Here is a 21327-nt window from a genome sequence, read left to right as displayed (position 1 = left end):
GTGGAAACTTGTCTCCATCCTTCGGGACATTTGAGCTTGATTCTCATGTCCGGAACTGGTGTTTCCTGGATCGCCCTTCTCTCATAGGACTGAGAGAAACTCCTTGTTATAGGCCCTGAAGTTAGCCTATTTCCTTGGAATGATCGCCTTGGTGCTCCTAGTCTGAGACTCTGAGTATGGCTAAGCACCGGCTTGTCTCCAATATCGATGTCGATTTCTCCGATCTGAGGAATCTCCACTCGGTCTTGACTGACTGCCTTGGCAACCGCCTTGAATATTTCTGGAATTTCAATATATTCTTTTCCCAAAAATAATTCCGTGTGATGAGAATTTGATAAGGCATACGAGACTTGATAAGTCAATGAGTATGGCCTATTTCCATTCGTCATATACTCCTTCTTCTTGTAGTCCTGATAAAGAGTCAGGGCTCGGCTGAAGGATGAATCTTGCAGATTATAAGCGATTTGTGGATAGAACTCGGTTATAATCTTCTTGGCATAGAGATTGCCTGAAAAAGCTCCAAGAATTGAATTTCTGGCATCTCTGACTCTTTTGTCGCAAAGTGCAACATCAATCGGTTGGTCTGTCCCCGGGAAAAGGGAGGATTTGATTACCAACTGAATTGCTCCAATATGAATCCATTTCATCGTACTTGCGACTTCTGGCTTCATTTTCTTGAGATCCTTCTTAATATCTTCAGCTGGAACCAATTGAATTTCCACCTGATTACTTGTGATCTCAATGGGAAGCGCCATTTCTTGGCTTGTGACGCCAAAATAGACATGATGCTTCCTTTTGGTTGGAATCAAGCTATGAAAAACTCGATTCAGTCTCCCATTAGAAAACCCTTAGTATGTTTGTACCTCTTCGGTTTCCTTCTTGAGTTTTTTCACGAGCTTCTTCACCACTTCTTCCTGTGGAATCAAAAAATGGCTAGTGAATCCATTCTGATCCTCTTTCTGGGTGTGGTGAACCTCGTGCTCTTCTTTAGTCTGACTCGTCTCCGGTTGATCCATCGGTCATTTCCGAATCTTCAGAACTAAAGACTTCTTCCTGTTCATATATACTCTCATCAGAGGATATATCTTCGAATTGATACACGGGTATCAATTCCTGGTGGTAGATAGCGTCTTCGATATCCGGTGTGGATTCGAATCTTCTTATCTTCCTTTTCTCGTTGTCTGGGCAATTGGTTGAAATATGCCCCTTTGCACCGCACGACCAGCAGTTGCAATCCTTGAAACTTTCATTTGCTTTGGCCTGAGTACGCCTGAAAGTTTTTCTCGCCGGGATTCTCTTTTGATTTGAGAATCGGTTTCTTGATGGTCCGCTCCGCTGGCCTGATTTGTAGGAGCGCGCCTTCTGTCTGGTCCACATAGTTCTTGTCTTCCAAGAACTCCTTCTGGACTTTCTTTCATAGGGTTGGTACCTATGTTTCTTTCGGCTCCTCCTTTGATACAGCAACTCAGCACCAATCTCTATTGGAAGATCAATGTTGTCGCACATTAATGGGGATTTCTTGTTGAGTCTCCTCAATCTTTTGAGATTCCTCTGGTCCGCTGCCTTCTGGCACCATTCGGACAGCTTCTTGTGAACATAAGACATCCTCCTCGAAGCACTGTCAAGTGGATATCCTCCTGGTGAAACATACTCATTAATGAGCATTTCCCTCCATGGACTTGGAAACTTTGGAAAGAAGAGGTCCATGGCCTTCTGATCTTCCACCTCCCCCATATGGACATATAGGGTGTACAGACGCAGAAATTCATCGAGAGCTTTTGGCTCTAGCACTATCAACCTTAGATTGTAAAGTGCCTGTTGATATTTCTTGCGCTTCTCCTCTGCGGATCCTTCGAAAAAACCCATTCCCAAGAAATGGATTTTAATCTGTTTAGTAGTTTCCTTAATGATGTCATATAAGGATGTGCTACTAAACAACTCCTCCCTGGTCGAAACTTCAAGTTTTTCCCAGTATTGTTTTGCCATGCCTGCTAAGCTAGCTTCGAAGACTCTGGCAAATTCCTTTTTGTCGTAATCAATTGTGGCAACCACGACTTTTAATGATGAAGCCCATTCGTCAATGAGTCCCTCCCATTCTTTGAAACTGGCTTCGTCAAGGTTGAGAATCAATCCGTATGGATGGATTGGTTCTAGTGTGACCTTTCCTACAGGAGTATCCTGTATCTGAGGCCTCCGTCGCCTGGTTCTTTGGAACTGGCTTGCATCGTCTTGGGCTTCTTTGACGATTCTCCTTCATGAGGCTCGGTTTTGGGAACCTCATCTCCTTGGTTCATCTTTAGATCAACCATATTGAGGTTAGCAAAAGATTCTGCTAACTCCTGTAGATCTTCTAATCCGATTCTGTCAAGGCTATTCATGATATTTGCCTTTCATAATTCGGATTATGTCCTTCGGCTGCAACTCTTTGGGTGTTGCATCAAATATGGATGGATTCGTCGGGTCTTTGGACCATTGATTCCGAATTTTCCCGGAACATGGTTTTCGCCTTTCGATCTCCTCCAATCTTTTCTGGATATCACTCAAGAGGGTTAGTATTTCCTCTTGTTTGAGTGATATTTTGCTCATCTCCGTCGGTAGCTCATACAGCTTGTTGCCATAATACTCCACCGTCTTTTGAATCTCCCGTAGGTTGACATTTTCGGAAGAATCTGGCTCGATCTTGTGGTAGCTTGGATAAGCTACTCCCGCCTTGTTTTTTGGTTCCATCAATCGTGCGACCAATGGGCCTCGTCTCTGTTTTGTTTAATGGCCGTTCTAGCTGCGGCCATTCTCATGAGATTCTCATGATAGAATTGGATACTCGCGATAATCTCGCGAATAAGCTCGATATCTCCTCCTCGTCGTAGGTTGGTCACGAGGACTCGATTGTTCCACTTGAGATCGCCTATTAGGCGACTGGTTTCTATCTCCAAATTTTGGAGAGAGTTCCTGTAGTGTACACATCTCGGACACTCGTCCGGATCCATAAACTTTAAATGGAGTCTCCTCCCACATGGGTTAATAATAAAATAAATTAAAAATAATATAATTCCTCTATAAAAACCCGCTCTGATACCATTTTGAGAAGCGCGGGATCTAACTGTTTTAAACTGTTTTTAGCTTAAAAGTACGTGGCGTTGTCTCACAGTCCAGACCCAGTTTACCAAAGTAACCTATCGGGCACGAGGAAAGTTTCCAGCCGATATACCATTTAAGCCCAATTAAAATTATTAAGAGAGATTAAGTATAAGGGTAGGAATGGTATTTCATTATGAAGTGGGTATTTTTCATAGATGTTTTATAAGGGTGGGTAAATTTGATAGATGTATTATAAAAGTGGGTATTAAAAACCATTTGCCCTTATGAAAATGTATAATAATATTTTTTAGTTTTATAAAAAATAATTAGAAAATAGATAAATTAAAAGTGGTTCACACACAATAGTGGGATATGATCCCATCTTGTATTTACTATTTACTAAGTTGGGAAACAAATGTTTCTGACTTTGGAATTCCCGGCCGATTACCAGAAATTCTGAAACTTGGATCAAACAAATTAAGGCAAACCCAACATATAATTATTCGACCATAATTAAATCAACCATGCATATACATCCTTTATTTTTACAGTCATGATATTCTAATCAACTTAAAAAATGTAAGTGGAAGTATTTATAAAGATTTCTAGAACTTCTGTTGAAGCTCTTCCACAGTTTTCTTATCCAAATCGAACGCCCTGGCAAGATAACCGCTGTCGATGTCGGGATTGGCACCGAAAACGGCGTTTGGGAGCGCCGTGATCCCCGGATTCTGGCTGTTGAGTGCTGCAATGGCGACAATGCTTCCGGCGCCGACATTGCGCTGATAATGAATCAGACCCACGGGCACTACGAACACATCTCCTTTCTCCAGAACTTTCTTATAATGTCTGAAACTAGGACTGGATGTCACGAATCCAACTTCCATGGAACCTTCTAGAACCGTAAGGATCTCGGTGGCCCTGGCGTGAAAGTGCGGCGGGAGGAACCCATTCGGCTCGAAATCAAGGCGGGCGATCACCACGCCGAGAGTGTTGAGCCCTGGCATTTGGTTCACGGTAACGGCCGAGAAGGCGGACCCCATGGGGTTCGATGTGTTCCCGCCCACATGCAGCCCGCTGAAAAAGAAGTCCTCAGCTTCTACCTTTGCAGGATCCTTGCATGGAAGCCCATTCAGCCTAACTGGAAATTAATAAATTTTCCAATAATCAAGATCTAAGTGTATTTCTATTCTTACCAAGTTACACATAAAAATATGTGACATTAATTCAGCTTGTTCAACACTTCGTCACTAGACTGTCCCTCAATATGGATAACTAAATAGATTTTGTATTGAGTAAGATACGATGGTTTATTACTAAATTAATCAATACAATATATACTCAGATAATTTTTCAGTAACTAGAAATTTTTGTGAGATTTATTATTACCTGTGTTTGTGAGATCAGCGACGCAGAAATCTTGCAAAGGGCTTGGATCATAGGCGAAGACGATGTTGGAGAAGAAAACGAGGGCTAAAATGCTCAATAAGATCACACTTCTACCCATTTTAAATCGAATTGATATTATTTGTATGAAGAATGATAAGGAGGAAGATGAACAGCTATAGGTAATTTATTGGTATGAAGTGATAGGGAGGAAGATTAGCAGCTATAATTAAAATAGTTACGCAAATATAATGATCTAGTTACGTTTTGATTTTATATATAGGTATCTAAATATTAATGTCATCCTCCTACATTAATTAATTTTCCACGTTATAGAAGGTTCGGCAAGAAAAGTAAACATAAAATTGGCAGCCAACTTTCTTGAAAAAAGAAAGAGTGAGAGGGAGACAGAAAGAAACGTCCAATTGACGCGTTGCAAGAAACCGATGAGTTTTTTTGTTGAAGAGAAGTGAATGAAGATGTTTGAGTTACTTAATACATCCAATTATTCAAGTTACAGCTGTGACAGCTTGCGTATCTGTTCAAGTTGATAACTTCAACAAGAACAATTACTATGTGTTTTTGTTTTTTTATCTTCTCGAAGAAAATAGCATCACGTAATTTCACGTTTTCTATTAGGGATTAACTATAATTTTAATTAGAATTTAACAATCTTCAATTAAGATTTATTAATGTTTAATTAGAATTAATTATTTTCAATTATCAAATTAATTAATTAAAACAAAAAAAGGAAATGAACCGGGCCACAGGCAACACAGTAGACCCACTCGATCTGTCTCGAATATAGTTCATTTTCTCCTTACTGGATTGATATCAGCCCACATCACATTTGGGCTTTTGAGGATAGTGGGCTTAGGCGTTTTAATATATGAGATACTGGGTTGTGTTTTGGTATTAAGAAAACCAACAATTTTATTTTTTATAGTCTTCTATTAAGAAAAACAATAAAAATAATACTTCATTCGTCCCACGAATCTTGATACATATTCATTTTTGGGTCATCCCACGAATCTTGATGCATTTCTAAATAATTAACTAAAAAAATAAGGATTCTTAATTATACTTAATTATCACTTTACTATATTAGCTACACACTTCTACTTTATCACTTTTATAATTTATTACACACACACTTAAAACAACACTAATCTACAACTCCTTAATTTTCGTGCCAAAAACAAATGCATCAAGATTCATGGAACGGAGGGAGTAATAAACTAACTATTACTATAATTTTTATAGCCCCAATTGTTGTGTCTGAGTTTTTACCGCAAAAAATTTGATTTAAATATCATAAATAAAAGAGGTAAAAACCTTGTAAAAATCAATGAAGGCGCCAAGGAATATGAGGAATTTGACGTGGATTCTCGACGTTCAAGCTTCCTTGATGAGTCTCGGTGCTTCATGTACAAACCAAACTAGATCAAAAACCAAAAACGTTGAAAAGAGAAAAAGGTGAGTCAAGAACAGTAACTGAGAGATTTGAACTGCTCAAAAGTAAAATTACCAGAATTTAATTAAGTGCTTAGATATATTGCTTGTGTTTACAATGAATTCTATTGATATTAATAAGCATCTTCGTGTAATGGTAAGAGGTTAATTCTCAATATATGAGGTCTTGGTTTCGACGGTCTTTAAATTACTCTATTTAAGCATCTTTTCCTTAGTGGATTTGTTTCCAGCCCACAACAGATTTGGCTTGGGCGGCGTCTTAATATACTCCTATGAGATATTGGGTGATGTTTTTGTGTTTTATTAATTATTTATTGAATATTATTTTAGAAGTATTTATTTTTTATAATTAATAATACTTTATCCGTCCATAAAAAATTTTTCTAGAAGAAAATAATATGAATTTTAATAAAAATATTGTTGAATATATTGAGAGTGGAAAAATAATTGTTGAGTGTATTGAGAATTGTGAAAATATATTTTAATCAGTATTGAAATTGATGAAAATGTGAAAAGTAAGGGTAAATGAAATATTTATAAGTGTTGGGGTATAGTCCAATAATATGTATAAAGTTCTTTTGTGGACGTTCCATAAAAAAATAGAAAATTCTTTTGTAGATGGAGGGAGTATATATTATTGAACTTGACATGAGTTTCAACTCATATTGCCTTCCAAAGCTTCACGTTGGCAATGACATGCTGCCCCCAATGACTCTTCACTTATCGGATTGTGAACGGCTCAGACACCGTCATGTTGATCCTCTCCAACACCCTCCTTTATAGGCATCGCCTTTTTGATCAACACCACAAATGACATCATTCGTCTCCTTGATCCAAATACGGACAAAAAAGTCAATTTCTTCAAGTGTGTACGCATTGCTCCCCTTTTTGTCCCCTTCCTTCACCGCCGCTTTTTTCCCCTTCCCCTTTGCTGCTCTCGCCGCTGCCAGCGCCGGTTGAGGCTCGGCCGAATCGATGCACTCTTCCGTATTCTTGCCCAAATTGAACACCGTAAGGTCCGGTTGGTAATATGACCCCCATAGACCGCCAGACCAATTTGAAGAGAAAAAATCGGGATTGTTTGAACCCATTTGAGATAAAGAAATATTTTGAATGGAAGAAAAAATTGAGAGAAAGAAAGATTTGAGAGGAAGAAAGAAAGTGAGTGAAGTTGTGATGAAATAGTGAAGAAGTAGGAGGATTTTATAGATGAAATAAGGGAGAATAAATAAAATAAAAATAATTAAAAAAGACATCCTAGCTACCATTTTCAGATTTTTTTTTTAATTTTATAAAGACACGCGCCACAAATTTTCAACCCTTGCGCCCGACTCATCCGCTCGTACTGGAGCTCGAGTCATCCCACCCTGCATCGGCTAGCTCATTGTCAAGGCTAACTCGAGCCGGCGAATTAATGATCCCACCAAATGCAGGTGCTCAGTTGTCTTAGTAAGCAATGAATTGATTTAAAGTATTTTTTTTAAAATCTATTCTGGATAATCAACCAGAATAAACGAACTCATTATTGTATTAAATGACATTGCAAATATATGTATTGATAAATAAAATATGTCATGTCGATTAAAAAAAAGTGTTAGAAAAAATTAGGTGAAAAAAAACATGTATTATCCATCATTCTTGGATCCTATATTTTTTACCGTTTACGAAAATTAATCGTCATTTACGAAATTAACCATAGTTAATAATAATAAAAAATTAAACTAAAATATACAAAATTTAAAATAAAGAAAAAGATATATAAAAAAATAAATAAAATAAAAAATATATCACAAAGTGAAACATCAAATACACTCACACTGAATCTCAATTTCTTTTGGATCCTATATTCTACCGTTTGGTGTTTACATGTATTCTCACTCCCAATTATTGAATTTTAATTTTATAATTTTTCTATAAAATATTATAGTGAATTAAGATAGTATTTTAAAGCAGTCAATGATCACGTGAGAAATTGAAGACAATTTATTACCCAAAAACACGTCCAAGTACAAAGTGAAGAAACAAATCCTGATTAAACTTGGGCCTATTCTTGTTCTGGTATTATATATAATTGGCCTAATCTTCTCCTTATAAAGAGAGAGTGGACTTCAAACATATATACAGAAGCAAGATCATTTATCAACATAAGCATTAAAGCCATGACTTGGTCTGCAAATCTTTCACTGTTTTCTCGTCCAGCTTAAACGTTGCGGCCAGAAAATTGGTGTCGACGGGGGGCTTGGCCGCGAAAATATTGTTGGGAAGGCTAATAAAGCCGGGACTCTGGCTGTTGAAGGTGGCCGTTACAACACTTTTTCCTTTTGCCACATTTCGCACGTGGTGAACGAGGCCGATTGGGACGATGTAGACATCACCCGTTTTTAGAATTTTGGTGTAATATTTGTATTCTGGGGAGGAGGTTATGAATCCGGCCTCCACCGCACCTTCCACCACATAGATGACCTCCGACGCCCTAGGGTGGATGTGCGGCGGCAAGTATCCATTCCGCGCAAACTCAACGCGGCCAAGTGTCAGGCCGAGAGTATTGAACCCCGGCACCGTGGCCGCGCCCGCAAAATTGATGGAGACGCCGTTCGGGTTAGAGGTGTTTGCGGGCAGGTGCGGACCGCCAAGGAAGAAATCGTTCGCGGTAACTGTTTTTGGGTCCTTGCATGCTGCTGCAAAATATATTATCATCTTCTTATGTAATAACTAATCACAAGAATTAAGAAGGTTAGTTAATTAGTTACCTTTTCCTGTGGAATCTGCAACGCAGAAATCTAGGAGAGGACTAGTGTCGAAGCCCAAGGAGATGCAAATGGAATTGAAGAGGGCTAATGTGATGAATAAAATAGCAGTTGAAGCCATTGGGAATCCTCAATATATGTTTCTATTTTATTACTGAATGTGCAAATCAAGAAAGCTTAATTGTTTTATAGAGTGGAAGCTGCAGCCTGTTTTTATAGAGGTGTTTCACTAAATATTGCAATGGTGTATTATTGCCTTAATAGTATGAAATAGTAAAGGTAAGTACGTGTCTTATATGAAATTAAAAAACTGAGCTAATTAAATATTTTTTTTTTGAGGGAAAGGAGAGATTATATTAAAGAACACACGTACATGGGAGATGGAGATACGGGGGTTCATTTCAAACATGATGTGTTAAAAAATCTCTCGCAGCCTTTGCCAAATCATGGGCAATGGTATTTTACTCTCGACGAATATGAAGAATACTAACATATGAAAGCAACAATAATTCTTTCCGACAAAAGGAAGCAATCAAACCAAGCTCCATAATATTCCTCTTATCAGAGATAATCGCATCGCACGCCTTCTTGCTATCAGATTCCACCACGCCTCTCGTGTACCCAAGTTCCTTTATCCATGAGAGGGCTTCCTTTATGCCTATCAGTTCTCCTTCCGCAACACTACGTCGCCCCGACAGCTTGATCGTTTTCCCAACAACAAAGTTTCCATTGCTATCGCGGAATTAAATAAATTTTAGAAAATTATGAGAATGGGTTAGCCTATTAATAAAGAAAAATTATGGAATGAAGCAGTAATGAAGAACATGATGGTTATTTGAAGCACTAAGTTCACTTTATCCGAGTGGCTTATAATGCGCTTCCCACCATGTCGACATGGGTGGGGAATGAATAATTGGCAGTCCATGGTTTTATGAGTGATGAGTTTCTCTTCTAATCTATCATCTTAACTCAAATATGTCCATTCTTCGTGGCCGCCTCATAGGCTAGCTACTTTTATGTATGTGGTCGTGTGCCAAATAATTGGACCTTCATCATATTTTTAATTACGGCTTACTATACTAATTCTAATTTAATGAAATCTTATACTCCCTCCCTCCCTCAAACATCTTCTTCTCTTTCTATTTTGCATCGTCCCCAAAATATCTTTCTAATCTACATTTCAAAATAATTGTATTCACTATTATTTTTACAATCTTCACTTTTTGTGGGATTCATTCTCCACTCATAAAATACACAATTAATTTTTATTAAAACTCGTGCCACCCTCCCTTAGGAAGATGTTTGAGCGACGAAGAGAGTATATTTTAAATTTTGTAATAAATGTTATAATAATAAATAAATTTAGTAGCGGAGTATGAATGAGTCACAAAACATCACAACATAACATGCCAAAAGTTCTACTATATATATTATAACAATTATCTACTTTCGCTGCAACAGGAAATGTTTTATAGCAGCCATTGCTGAAAGCTACTTCCGCTGAAAACTACTACTACCATTTTACTACGTCAACGAAACATTTTTGTATAATTTTTCTCGATTAGGTTGTGCGAATGTTTATATTTTTATTATTGTTTGACTTGATTAGAAAATATAACTGTGACGTACTTGCAAAGATGTGATCAGCACTTACTCCTAATTAAAACTATTCACAGATATTATTCCAACCATAAACATGCCCCATTCCTATTTTTTTCGGTGATTGAATTTTAATGTGGTTGACTTTCTTTTTTATGCAGACACATATATTCTGGCATGATACAGATATAAATAATAAAAATATTCGATTTACAATCTAACATATTTATTTCACACCATAATCAAATAAATTAACAGTTTATTTAATAGAAATTATTACACTTAGTTTGAATTATTAGTTAAGAAAAAATAAACATATAAACTCTTTGAGAAACACGTAGCAGCAGATCTGAAAATGAAATTTGTTAAAGCCAGCGGATGAGATTCTAGAACAATCGCTGTAGCTCTTGGACAGTTTCCTGATCCAAGGCGAAAGACTTGGCAAGATAATCGCTGTCGATGTCGGGATTGGAGCCAAAAAGCGCGTTTGGAATCACACTATTGCCCGGATTCTGGCTGTTGAAGGTCGCAATGGAGGCGGTTTTTCCGGCGCCGACGTTTCGCTGATAATGAACGAGGCCAACGGGGACGACGAAGACGTCGCCTTTCTCTAGAACTTTCTTATAAAGCTTGAAATTGGGAGCCGACGTGACAAACCCAACTTCCATGGAACCTTCGAGAACTGTATGAATCTCGCTCCCCCTGGGGTGGTAGTGAGGCGGGAAGAAGCCGTTGAGCTCGTAATCGAGGCGGGCCATCGCCAGGCCCAGAGTGTTGAGCCCCGGCATCTGGCTCACCCCGACAGGCGTCACCGCCGCCCCCGTGGGGTTCGACGTGTTCCCGCCCTGGCTCAGCCCGCTGAAGAAGAACTTGTCAGCTGTCACCGTTGCAGGATCCACACATGGTAATCCGTTGAATCTCACTGGAATTTCACAATTTTTCCAAACAGTTAAAAAAATAAATCTAAAACATATATAGTATGAAATCTAGTTTTTAAATTTTGGTTGGGATATATTGACCCTATCACTCCATGTGTTCGCTCCTATTTGCATTTATAGGCCATCCTAAATGATAATTAAATTAACTTTTGGTTTTTATCCCCTAATGAAGTATTTTCCTATTGTATAATGATACATTATTATACTCGCAAGAAGTTAAATTAATTTCAAAATCTGATACAGAATTATCGAACTGAATAAAAAGATGGTATTTTATAAAGTCCTCGAAGAATGAGAAATGATGGATTTAATACCTGTGCTGGTGAGATCTGCGACACAGAAATCTTGTAACGGACTTGGATCAGAGGCGAACACAATATTGGAGAAGGAATTGAGGGCTAAAATGCTCAACAAGATAAAACTTCTATCCATTTCAAATCAAATTCAAATGTTGCTTATGTTTTAGTTGTGCAATATTATGAAGTATATATAGGTGTCTCGAAATCTCAAGGTCAACTAATTAACACGTTCGAGGAGGGATGGCCAAGAAACAAAATAAACAAATTTAAATTGGTGGCCAACTCTTTGTTTAATTTGTAAGAAACCGATTTCTTAGTCGAAGATGTTTGAACTATTTAATTAATACATATATTAAGTATCCAACGACGATGGCCGTTGTTAATTAACTATCCAACAACGACGGCTAACAGCTTTCATATCTGTTCATATTGATGAATTCTTTAATGATATTGCGAGATTCAAAGTTGAGCTCCATCTTGGATATATTCTAGTATTTTATTTCTCAGACTTTGCCTGCCCTAGATGTAACTCATCATAGCGTCTTGTTATTTCATCACGACATACGCAATAGTATATAAGTATTAAAGTAATTGGCTCCATACCTATACAGAATTGGCCTGAATTCCCAACAATTTGGCTTTCAACTTCTCAAAATAGGATCGGATTTTTTTGTTCCATATTAAAGTACTAATTGACGCCGTACCTTAACAGAATTTCCCCCCGTTGGCCTAAATTCCCAATATTTGGCTTTTAAGTTATTAAGTTTTATTATTTTAATATGCGACTAAAAAATACACGAATTTTTTGAACTTTCAATTAAGTTAAAAAATACATAAACTTATATTTTTAGTTACAATTTTAATCTAAACTTGACTTCCGACAAAATTAGAACTTAGTTGACAATCGAAAGTTTGATGCAAACTTCTTTTCCCTTGCAAAGATGCTTTGTGTTGAAGTTTGATGCACTTTAACAACCTTACCCTTGCCTTTCCCTTTTTCTTATATGAATTTTTAATTACCAATTGAGCTCTAATTTCAACGAAAATAAAACTCGGGTGAAAATTACAACTAAAATATAAGTTCATGTTATTCTTTGACTTAATTGAAAGTTCAGGTAAAAATTGCAATTTTTCACTAAAATTCGTGTATTTTTAAATCATGACCCCTAATATTTGACATATTTCACTATTTTGTTTTCTAAAATCTACACCCGATATATATATATATATATATATATATATATATATAGGAGAAAGTTCTATGGAAAAATAAATATTTTCAAAGAATGAAGAAGCAATCTCAACTATTGATCATGATCCATCGAACGGTCAATAATTAAGAGTAAAGTTTGCATCCAGATTTTTGATGAACATATCGGTAATTGTGTTGAACGTAACTAGAACGTATATATATATATATATATATATATATATATATATATATATATATATAGGGGTGGGCTACCGTGAGAGCACATCTTAAAATAAGAAATAAGAGCAATTTTTAATGTATGAATTTTATGTAGAACACGTATGAATTCGCTGTATAAAGGTATGAATTGTGAAAAATAAATTTTTGCTACCTTTGGGATTCGAACTCAGGACCATAAATCCATGTAACAGGATTACAAATCAACCGTAGATCTTGATGATCTAAGGGCTGAAAATGATTCTTATTTTATATCTTAAGAAATGCTCTTATTTTAGCCCTTCCATATATATATATATATATATATATATATATATATATATATATATATATGTCACAGCCCGCCCTAACTAAGGATAGTTAAGCCGAGTGATCTACGACTAGGGATGGGGTTAAAGAAGAAGGGGAAGAAAAGGGGCGTCATTTATAGCCGTAAAACTTACTCATCTTAATAAAACACGTCATTTTTATTCATGAATACTCAATTGAAAATAGTCTATGAAAGACAGCATAAAACTTAATTAATATCATTAATCAAGTTATACATCATATGAAACCATTCTCTTAAGACTCAAAGTATGACATAACATACTATAACATCAACAACATCTTGCAGCGGAAAGTAGCTAGACATATGTATGAAGACATATTCTAGACAGGTTAACTATTTATTAACAACCCTGGAGACTCCGCTCATTGCAGCACCATCATCACATCAGCTCAACCTGCACATTTAGAAAACATATGCAGGGCTGAGTACAAAAGCACTCAGTGGGCACGTATGCCTAGGTATAAAAATACATGCTTCAAAACTGTAAATTGTCATGCCATCATAAACAGTACAGCAAGGGAGTTTTTCGCTAAAAGGCCCAAGCTTACTAAGTTCATTTGTGATTCTTAAAGTTCGACTGCAGTCTAAGTTCTCTTGTAATCTATCATATCTGGAACTTTGTGCCGGAGAGGTGGCCACCTCTCACGGTCACTTGACCGGCCAACCCGCTAGATGACTCACGGTCACTGGTGTACACTAGCCCTGGCAGGATAGCTATCAACTGCTCAGGACCCGAATTCGATTGCATCATTGGCAAAGCCAAAGCAGATAGATATCATACTAAAATTGAAACATTTTATGGCAAGACAATACTTGAAATAACTTTAACTCAAAGATTTTATCATGAAATAACTTGCTTGAACGTAACATTTAAACTCATTTTGATATATATGAAAGTAATGCCCACCTGATTGCAGTGTTTTGCTACTTAAGACAATGATTCTCTTTCCTTAGCGCGATAGGTTACTCAGACGCTTTTGTTTATTTGAACCTTTGATAACACGAAAACATGTGTTCGAGTGAATAATAGAAAAGATAACAACAAATGCAGTGAATCACTATTCACTCATTTCTCTAACTACCCATATTTCCTTAAACGACTATATCTAACTCATATACAATCGTTCTTCCTTTATCAAAATATTTCATGTACCTTTGAGGATGTAGGAAATTCCATTTTATATTATTCATTTATTTATCTATTATAAATAAAGAATAATTCTATAAACATAAAACGTTTTCCTTTTCCCCATTTAATAATGCCAATCACCAATATATATATATACACATCAATAGCTCATTTATAATCTAAAAGTGATATTTTATCAACAATAAAACTTTAAAATCCTTAATAGGAATTATTTTGAATTATTTCCATCTCAACAAAACTGTATAGATTCAACTTCAACTAATAAACTGCTTTTACTCCGAACTCGTATGGAGTCGAATTTTATATCAATAGAAACCTCTTTGAGTCTAGTTTAATTGAAAAAAAAGTATGTTGAAAAACTCCAAGTAGTTTAAGAGATATAGCGATTTTCCCATCGCTTACCAGATTCGGCAGTTTCTGCCAACTGAAAGTCCAAATTTTTGAAAAAATAGCAAACGTTACCGGAATAACCTCAAATTTTATATGAAGATAGCTAACACATATATCTTCATACAATAAAAATTTGAGAGCTAAATATCAACATATGGTTACTGAAATAATTAACCTAATCATCTGCCTCACGACAGTTTCAACAGATACGGGCAGTAGACTTCTCAAATTTTAAAAGGGTGGTAAACGAAGTTCAAATAACATGAAACTTTGTACAAATATTTACCACACTCCCATATATACCCCAGAAATTTCCCATAATATAATAGAAACGGGAATGCATCGAAATAAGGGCGTCAACTTACCCTTGTCCAAGTGAGCACTAATGGAAGTTGTTCGTCGGGGGTTTTCCGGTCGTCGTTCCGCGATGGTGTTTAGCCGCGAAGGTCTACGACTTAGTTTTCCTCGTGCGAGGTAGATCAGGCTACACAACGGTGGTTTCTCGATCCTTTTTCGTCGTAAGGATAGTGAGAAACGAAGGCCGTAAGTTGGCCGGTGGCTAAGTCGGGAATTCGACGTTGGCCGCCGAAGGATATTGCGGCCTTTGGTCAGGAAAATATAGAGAAGGCTTCGGCCTTTCGATTGTTGGGTTTGGTAGCCTGAAGATGGAGGAACGAGTACACGTTCTCGGTTCAGAGCCTAGTGGCCGGTCGGCGAAGAAACAGCCCGGCGAAGGGAGCTCACTTGAGCTCTTTCTAACAGAAAGGAGTATTTTCTGCTTTGGTGTGTTTTTAAACTGCTGCGAATCCTAGCAATTTATAGGCAAAACTGGAATAGTGTTACTGTAGCAAAGGTTGAAAAAACATGCGCATTAGTCAAAAGCAGCCAAAACTTTTCTGCAAAGCACCAACTTTTTGACAAATTGTTAGCACCAACTTTTTGACTAACAAGGGAATAGTGTAGGAATTGATGTGTTGGATGAAAAATCGAGACATACGTGTAGTGCCGTGATCTAGTTTCTCCTAGTTCCTGTAATAATTCTCCAATTCTCGTTTAATAAATACTCGTCGTATTTATATAAATTAAATCCTCAATCTTGAGATTTAATACGTGAAAGTCGAAATTAATTCGCGACTTAGTACTAAACATATAAAGCGTGAAATAATAAAATTATTATTAACATAAACTCGAGTTATAATTCTAGCAATTCGATTTAAATAACACGATTTATGAAATCGGTTATAAATCTAAAATTTCTAATACTATTGATTAAATCAATCAACTGGTAATGCAAGGTCTCAAACGTGTAGCTAAACCAATAATTTAATTATTGGTTTGATTCATGATTGAATATTAAATCGCAGCTCTGTATCTCTTATACAGACTTTTGCTGAAATAATATTATCTGAATAAAATAGTCACAATAAATAATTAAAAGAATTTTATAACTAATGCACATGTTTAATCTAATATATATTTAAAAGAGCGGGGCATTACAATATATATATATATATATGGGCGCGCTCCAGTGAGACCCCCTATTTTTCGTGTAACATGAGTACAATGAATAAGACATATAGTACTAATGAACAAAACGTATATTTAATGAACAAGATGTATATACTGATGAAAAATAAAATTTTAAAAATTCGTAATGAATAAGATATATATACTGATGAACAGGGCCGTATATACTGATGAACAATGCAGTATATATACTGATGAATAACAAAATTTAAAATATTCTGCTCCCTCCAGGATTTGAACCCTGCGAAAAAAAATCACCCTTCAGATACAATATCATCCATAGGATTGATAAAATAAACGCACCAGATCATGCCCTAGATCTCACTAAAATTAGGGGGTTTCATTGGAGCGGCCCTATATATATATATATATATATATATATATATAGGGGAAGGCTAAAATAAGAACGCTTCTTAAAATATAAATTAGGAACCATTTTCAGCCCTTAGATCATCAAGATTTACGGTTGATTCATCACCTTGTTGGATAAATTCATGGTCCTGAGTTCGAATCTCAAATGTAGCAAAAAATTATTTTTCGCAATTCATGCCTTTATACAGTTTATTCATGCGTGTTATACATAAAATTCATGCATTTTTGCTGGTTCGTAATTCTTAAAATAAGGGTGGTTTATTGAATAACCGCCCCATATATATATATATATATATATATATATATATATATATATATATATAGGGTTGGTTTCTACAAGAAATGGAGCTTATACAAGAAAGGAACAAATGTTGAACATGTCAGTAATGCGGGTTGAACATACCAATAATTTTATTGAACATTTGGAGATCTAACAAAGAATAAAGAAAGGAACCAAATGTATTGGAGATCTAACAAAGAAAAGAATATAGGGTTGAGCTTATACAAGAAAGGAACATTTGGAGATCTAACAAAGAAAAGAATATAGGGTTGAGTTCAACAAAGAATCACCCTATGTATAGAGAATAAAGAAGAGATCTAAGCCATCAAAACCACTACATCTAGCGGTTATAATTAAATCTGTATCCCAATTTTAATTACAAATTAAATTGAACAAAATGATAATATTATTAAGAAAAGGGCATAACGGTAACTACATTTTGGGTTAAAAATCGCAAGTCCTAAAATCCCTCCTCACGTTTATCTCTCTCTCTCTCTCAACCTCGCAGCCGTCTCTCACCTTCTCTGCAAAATCACTAGCCTCTTTCTCTGCAAATCTCGACGTTGAAGACGAGATTTGGGCTGAAATCAAACAGGTAATGCGATTTCTATTCTGGTTTTTCTATTCGAATTTATTTTTGGATTTTATGGGCTTTGAATCGATTAATTTTGTTGGGTTTTTCAAAACAAGATCAAAATTTTTAGTTGGGTTTTTGTAATCATGTTTGAAATTTGTTTTAGTTGGATTTTAGATGTTGGGTTTTTGAAATCATTAAATTCTTCATCTTGTAAATATGTAGAATAAAAATGATTGCGAGAAGTAGTTGGCTTGCCCGTGATGTGCTATATGTTTCCTTTAGATGTTGTGGTCATCCATGTTTGACAGCTGAAGTTTTTGATGGGTCTATGAACAAAATCTGGAATTGTATTAGATGTTTGTTTCCTAAAATTTAAGATCTGAAATTTGGGAAAATTGAGAGAATCCTATTCAATGAATAATTAGATGTCCTTTCTGTTCATTTAGAAATTGTATTATGTTCATTAAAGATTATATCTTGTTCATTTAGAGGATTGTGCAGACTTGGAGGAGGTGACCTTCGTCGATCGGGGTTTGAGGGTTTGGCGGCGAAATCGACTCTGATTTGTTGAATAAATTTAGAACGCAAAATCTAGTCTTTTGCAGGGTCAATCGATAAAATGCATAATTCCCGATCCATGAAATTCGAGAATGGGGAATTATTGTGAGAGTAGGAGGAAGAAACACACCTTATCTTTCTATTTTATTTTATAAATTTGTTCCAACTCTATTGTCTAGTCTTTGGCCCTAATCTGCACTGTTATATTTTCTTTTCATCAAATTGAATGATCAATTTGGATTTTTTGGGATATTCATGCGTTTAGTAAATCTGAATATATCTGTTCATTTAAAAATTGTGTTCTATTTGTTTATATATTGTATTATGTTCATTTAGCGCAGGAAGACTCTCGAGGTGATATGACAGAGGAATTCAATGAAACGAAGTCTCCGAGGGATATGAAAAGCCACAACACGCACACAGCGTCGAACACTGTCATAGCAGTAGCGAAGAAAGCGAGCTTGCTCGGATCTGCTGGACTTTTGGATGATACAAATATTTTCATTTGGATTTCTATTCATTGAAAAATGATATTTTGTTCATTAAAAAATGTATTTTGTTCATTGAAAAGAATATGTTCATTTAAAAATTGTGTTTTGTTCAATGAAATATGTTTTGTTCATTTAGAAAGTGTACTCTGTTCATTTAGAAATTATGTTTTGTTCATTTACAAATTATGATTCTTCGTTACATAATATATTCATGAATAATATACTTTATTCAGCGTAACATTTTTATCATTCATACTTTGTGAGTAAAAATTGTGTTATGTTCACTTAAAAATGATGTTCGTTCATTGAAAAATTGTGTTTATTCGTTACGTATTATATTTTTGGAAATATTATTGATATATGACTTGGAATTCAAATAATATTTAATATAAAATATTTCGAACAAATATAAAAAAATTACGAACATCTAAATAAAATATTTGAATTTATTTTGCTGACATAAAATATTTAACTTAAAACGTTTCGAACAAGCTTAAAAAAATTACGAACATCTAAATAAAATATTCGAATTTATGAATAAGCCCACTAACCTACTGAAATAATACTAAACAGCTTCAAACATATAACTGAATAACATGTAAAATTTGTTGATTATATTTAGATCGAACTTGAACATGAATTCAACAACATTTATAATATAAAAACAAATTGTAAAATAATGCACGTAAGGGACATAATTATCAAAAGGGTAATTTTAAACACAGCCCCCAATTTTTTCACTATAGCCCCTTATATAAAAAATAATAAAAATTAATTATAATTATACTATTATACCCTTATAGTTCCTATTTAAAATTTTTAATAAATTAATAAGTTCATAAAAATTAATTAGAATAAACATTATATATAATCTTTTAGCAAATAAATCTATAACCCCCATCTTGAATTTAATCCATCAGTATAGCCCCCACTCAAAATCTTACGTGATTCTTTCAGAAAAGAACCACAAACGCATGAAGAAGAAGAAGAAACACAGAGACACACGATGTTGTGATTGTATTTTCCCTTAAACAACAAATATAAGAAGACGCATCAGTACGTATAGCCCATTTCCAAATTTCCAAATATAAGTAGACACATGGTGCAACTCGTCGGATAAAGAATTAGAACACGCACACAAGAGCATAAACAATGCTAGAAAGTTGTCTAAGCCACAAAAACTAAAAAAATCAGAGAATGAGCTCAGCAACACGGACACAAGCAGCTCAACAAAATCCCGACGATCCAAATGACGATGCCGAGGAAGGAGAGAAGGATGGCAACGGAGGGGAGGCCGAGGAGAAGCCAAGGGACGACATCTGCAATCGTCGTCACCGCAGCACATGCTTGCAAGTTCTTTGATTTTAACAACAATCATCTCTTTGTTAGAACCGGGTACACGATCGAGATATTACAAAAATAAATATTTTGAGATATTACGACTCAAAATAATTGAAAATATTACAAAGTAAATAATTTGAGAAATTACAACTCAAATAATTTGATACAACTGAAATACACTGTATAAATAAATTATACGTATAAACTAAGTCGAGTCGAGATGAATCTCTTCCCGCAAGAAGATTATCGCCCCGGTAGTGCTCTTCGGTTTAGGCGTATCTTCCCCAAAGGTAAAACGACTTCGTCTCGTCGGATGTAGCACCACAATCCGGCGAGCTCCGGCGAACTAAATAGGATCAAGAACTGAGCACAAGTGTTGTGCAGAGAGCGAGTGTGTAGGAATGGCAGAATGCAGTATTTGTTGGTGTTTTTCAGTCTTTACTGCATGCTCTCCACAAGCCTATTTATAGACATGTGGTAAGTATGAATTCAATACATTGAATTCCACTCCGACGGCTGGAAGGTTGAAGATGTGGCCGGTGGCAGCAGCCATTGAAGAAACTCAGTTGCAAAAATGAAGACGCCATGCAGAAGTCGTAGCTGGCGTGCTTCTGCTGCTGCTTCTTCTTCTGCTGATGTGGGCTGGTGATGGGCTTGGGAATTAAACTGTTTTGGGCCTAATAATAAATTCTGTTGGGCCAATAAATAAAAAGCCCAGTGGAGTTGGTCCAAAAAATAGTTTGGGCCCCAAACACCACCCCAAAGCACCAATTGCCAAGATCCAAGTCCTTGGCCGCGGCCCGTACCCGACCCGGCGGCGGCGGCGGCGACGTCGTCGTCCGTCCGTCCGATCGATCGATCGATCGATCGATCGATCGATCGTCGGCGGCGGCGCGCGTGTGTGTGTGCGCGCGAGGCTAGTACTTAGATCAAGCCCACTAGCAAGCCCACAAGTCAATTTATTAACTCCATGTGCTTTGCTATTCTTATACATGAAAAACATCTCTATGTTTTCCAATGTGGGATAACATAACAAATGTTAATTTCCCTCTTCAACATCCAAACTTTGACATACAATATCTCACTCATCGGAAATCGGTTTTGAGACTTCAAGTATATCACGTTGATCTACTCGAGATGTAGATTAACATACAATCATTATTTTAATTAAATAATAAATATTTAATTAAATAATAATTTCCAGATATGGCATTAAAACCATATTTCCAACAATCCCCCACATGAGTGAGAAAACAGTATGCGAAAGTATGCAAACACTTAGCTCAGTCCTCTTAAGATACAACATTGCATTTGGAGAGGTAGCTTGTGGCTTTGAACCTGCCATAGTCAATATTATCGAG

The 21327-nt window shown here is 36.0% G+C and overlaps 3 protein-coding genes and 1 long non-coding RNA gene across 5 annotated transcripts; 1 reads left to right on the top strand and 3 right to left on the bottom strand.

The window, feature by feature from the left end:
* Window positions 1-3555: 3555 nt before the first annotated feature.
* On the bottom strand, window positions 3556-4901 carry LOC131000701 (putative germin-like protein 2-1). Its single transcript, XM_057926739.1, has 2 exons — window positions 4468-4901; window positions 3556-4219 (listed from the first exon to the last, which is right to left on the bottom strand). The coding sequence occupies exons 1-2, from the start codon at window positions 4583-4585 to the stop codon at window positions 3684-3686; spliced, it is 654 nt and encodes a 217-aa protein (XP_057782722.1). The 5' UTR covers window positions 4586-4901; the 3' UTR covers window positions 3556-3683.
* A 3001-nt stretch (window positions 4902-7902) lies between these two features.
* On the bottom strand, window positions 7903-9579 carry LOC131000725 (putative germin-like protein 2-1). Of its 2 annotated transcripts, none has more exons than XM_057926771.1 (2): window positions 8688-9579; window positions 7903-8615 (listed from the first exon to the last, which is right to left on the bottom strand). In XM_057926771.1, the coding sequence occupies exons 1-2, from the start codon at window positions 8803-8805 to the stop codon at window positions 8089-8091; spliced, it is 645 nt and encodes a 214-aa protein (XP_057782754.1). In that variant the 5' UTR covers window positions 8806-9579; the 3' UTR covers window positions 7903-8088. The 2 variants fall into 2 exon arrangements, with proteins under 2 accessions (XP_057782754.1, XP_057782763.1); XM_057926780.1 differs by having other exon boundaries at window positions 7903-8612; window positions 8688-8910.
* A 913-nt stretch (window positions 9580-10492) lies between these two features.
* LOC131000694 (putative germin-like protein 2-1) lies at window positions 10493-11849 on the bottom strand. Its single transcript, XM_057926725.1, has 2 exons — window positions 11536-11849; window positions 10493-11205 (listed from the first exon to the last, which is right to left on the bottom strand). Exons 1-2 carry the CDS (start codon window positions 11651-11653, stop codon window positions 10670-10672), a joined length of 654 nt encoding a protein of 217 aa, XP_057782708.1. The 5' UTR covers window positions 11654-11849; the 3' UTR covers window positions 10493-10669.
* A 5597-nt stretch (window positions 11850-17446) lies between these two features.
* On the top strand, window positions 17447-18764 carry LOC131000774 (uncharacterized). The gene is made up of 3 exons (XR_009093792.1): window positions 17447-17594; window positions 18066-18245; window positions 18471-18764. It is a non-coding gene; the product is annotated as an uncharacterized LOC131000774 (long non-coding RNA).
* The last annotated feature ends 2563 nt before the right edge of the window (window positions 18765-21327 follow it).

The sequence above is a fragment of the Salvia miltiorrhiza genome, chromosome 1 (assembly GCF_028751815.1).
Source record: "Salvia miltiorrhiza cultivar Shanhuang (shh) chromosome 1, IMPLAD_Smil_shh, whole genome shotgun sequence".
NCBI lineage: Eukaryota > Viridiplantae > Streptophyta > Magnoliopsida > Lamiales > Lamiaceae > Salvia > Salvia miltiorrhiza.
The sequence above is the reverse complement of the archived record's forward strand: the minus strand, read 5'-3'. Positions and strand labels throughout refer to the sequence as shown.

Bases quoted from the DNA above. Each gene is read 5' to 3' on its own strand.
- LOC131000694 (XM_057926725.1), bottom strand. From the start codon at position 11,653: ATGGATAGAAGTTTTATCTTGTTGAGCATTTTAGCCCTCAATTCCTTC. The intron at 11,206-11,535 runs GTATTAAATCCA...GTGAAATTCCAG, and splicing joins CGCAGATCTCACCAGCACAG to TGAGATTCAACGGATTACCA.
- LOC131000725 (XM_057926771.1), bottom strand. From the start codon at position 8,805: ATGGCTTCAACTGCTATTTTATTCATCACATTAGCCCTCTTCAATTCC. The intron at 8,616-8,687 runs GTAACTAATTAA...TATATTTTGCAG, and splicing joins TGCAGATTCCACAGGAAAAG to CAGCATGCAAGGACCCAAAA.
- LOC131000701 (XM_057926739.1), bottom strand. From the start codon at position 4,585: ATGGGTAGAAGTGTGATCTTATTGAGCATTTTAGCCCTCGTTTTCTTC. The intron at 4,220-4,467 runs GTAATAATAAAT...ATTAATTTCCAG, and splicing joins CGCTGATCTCACAAACACAG to TTAGGCTGAATGGGCTTCCA.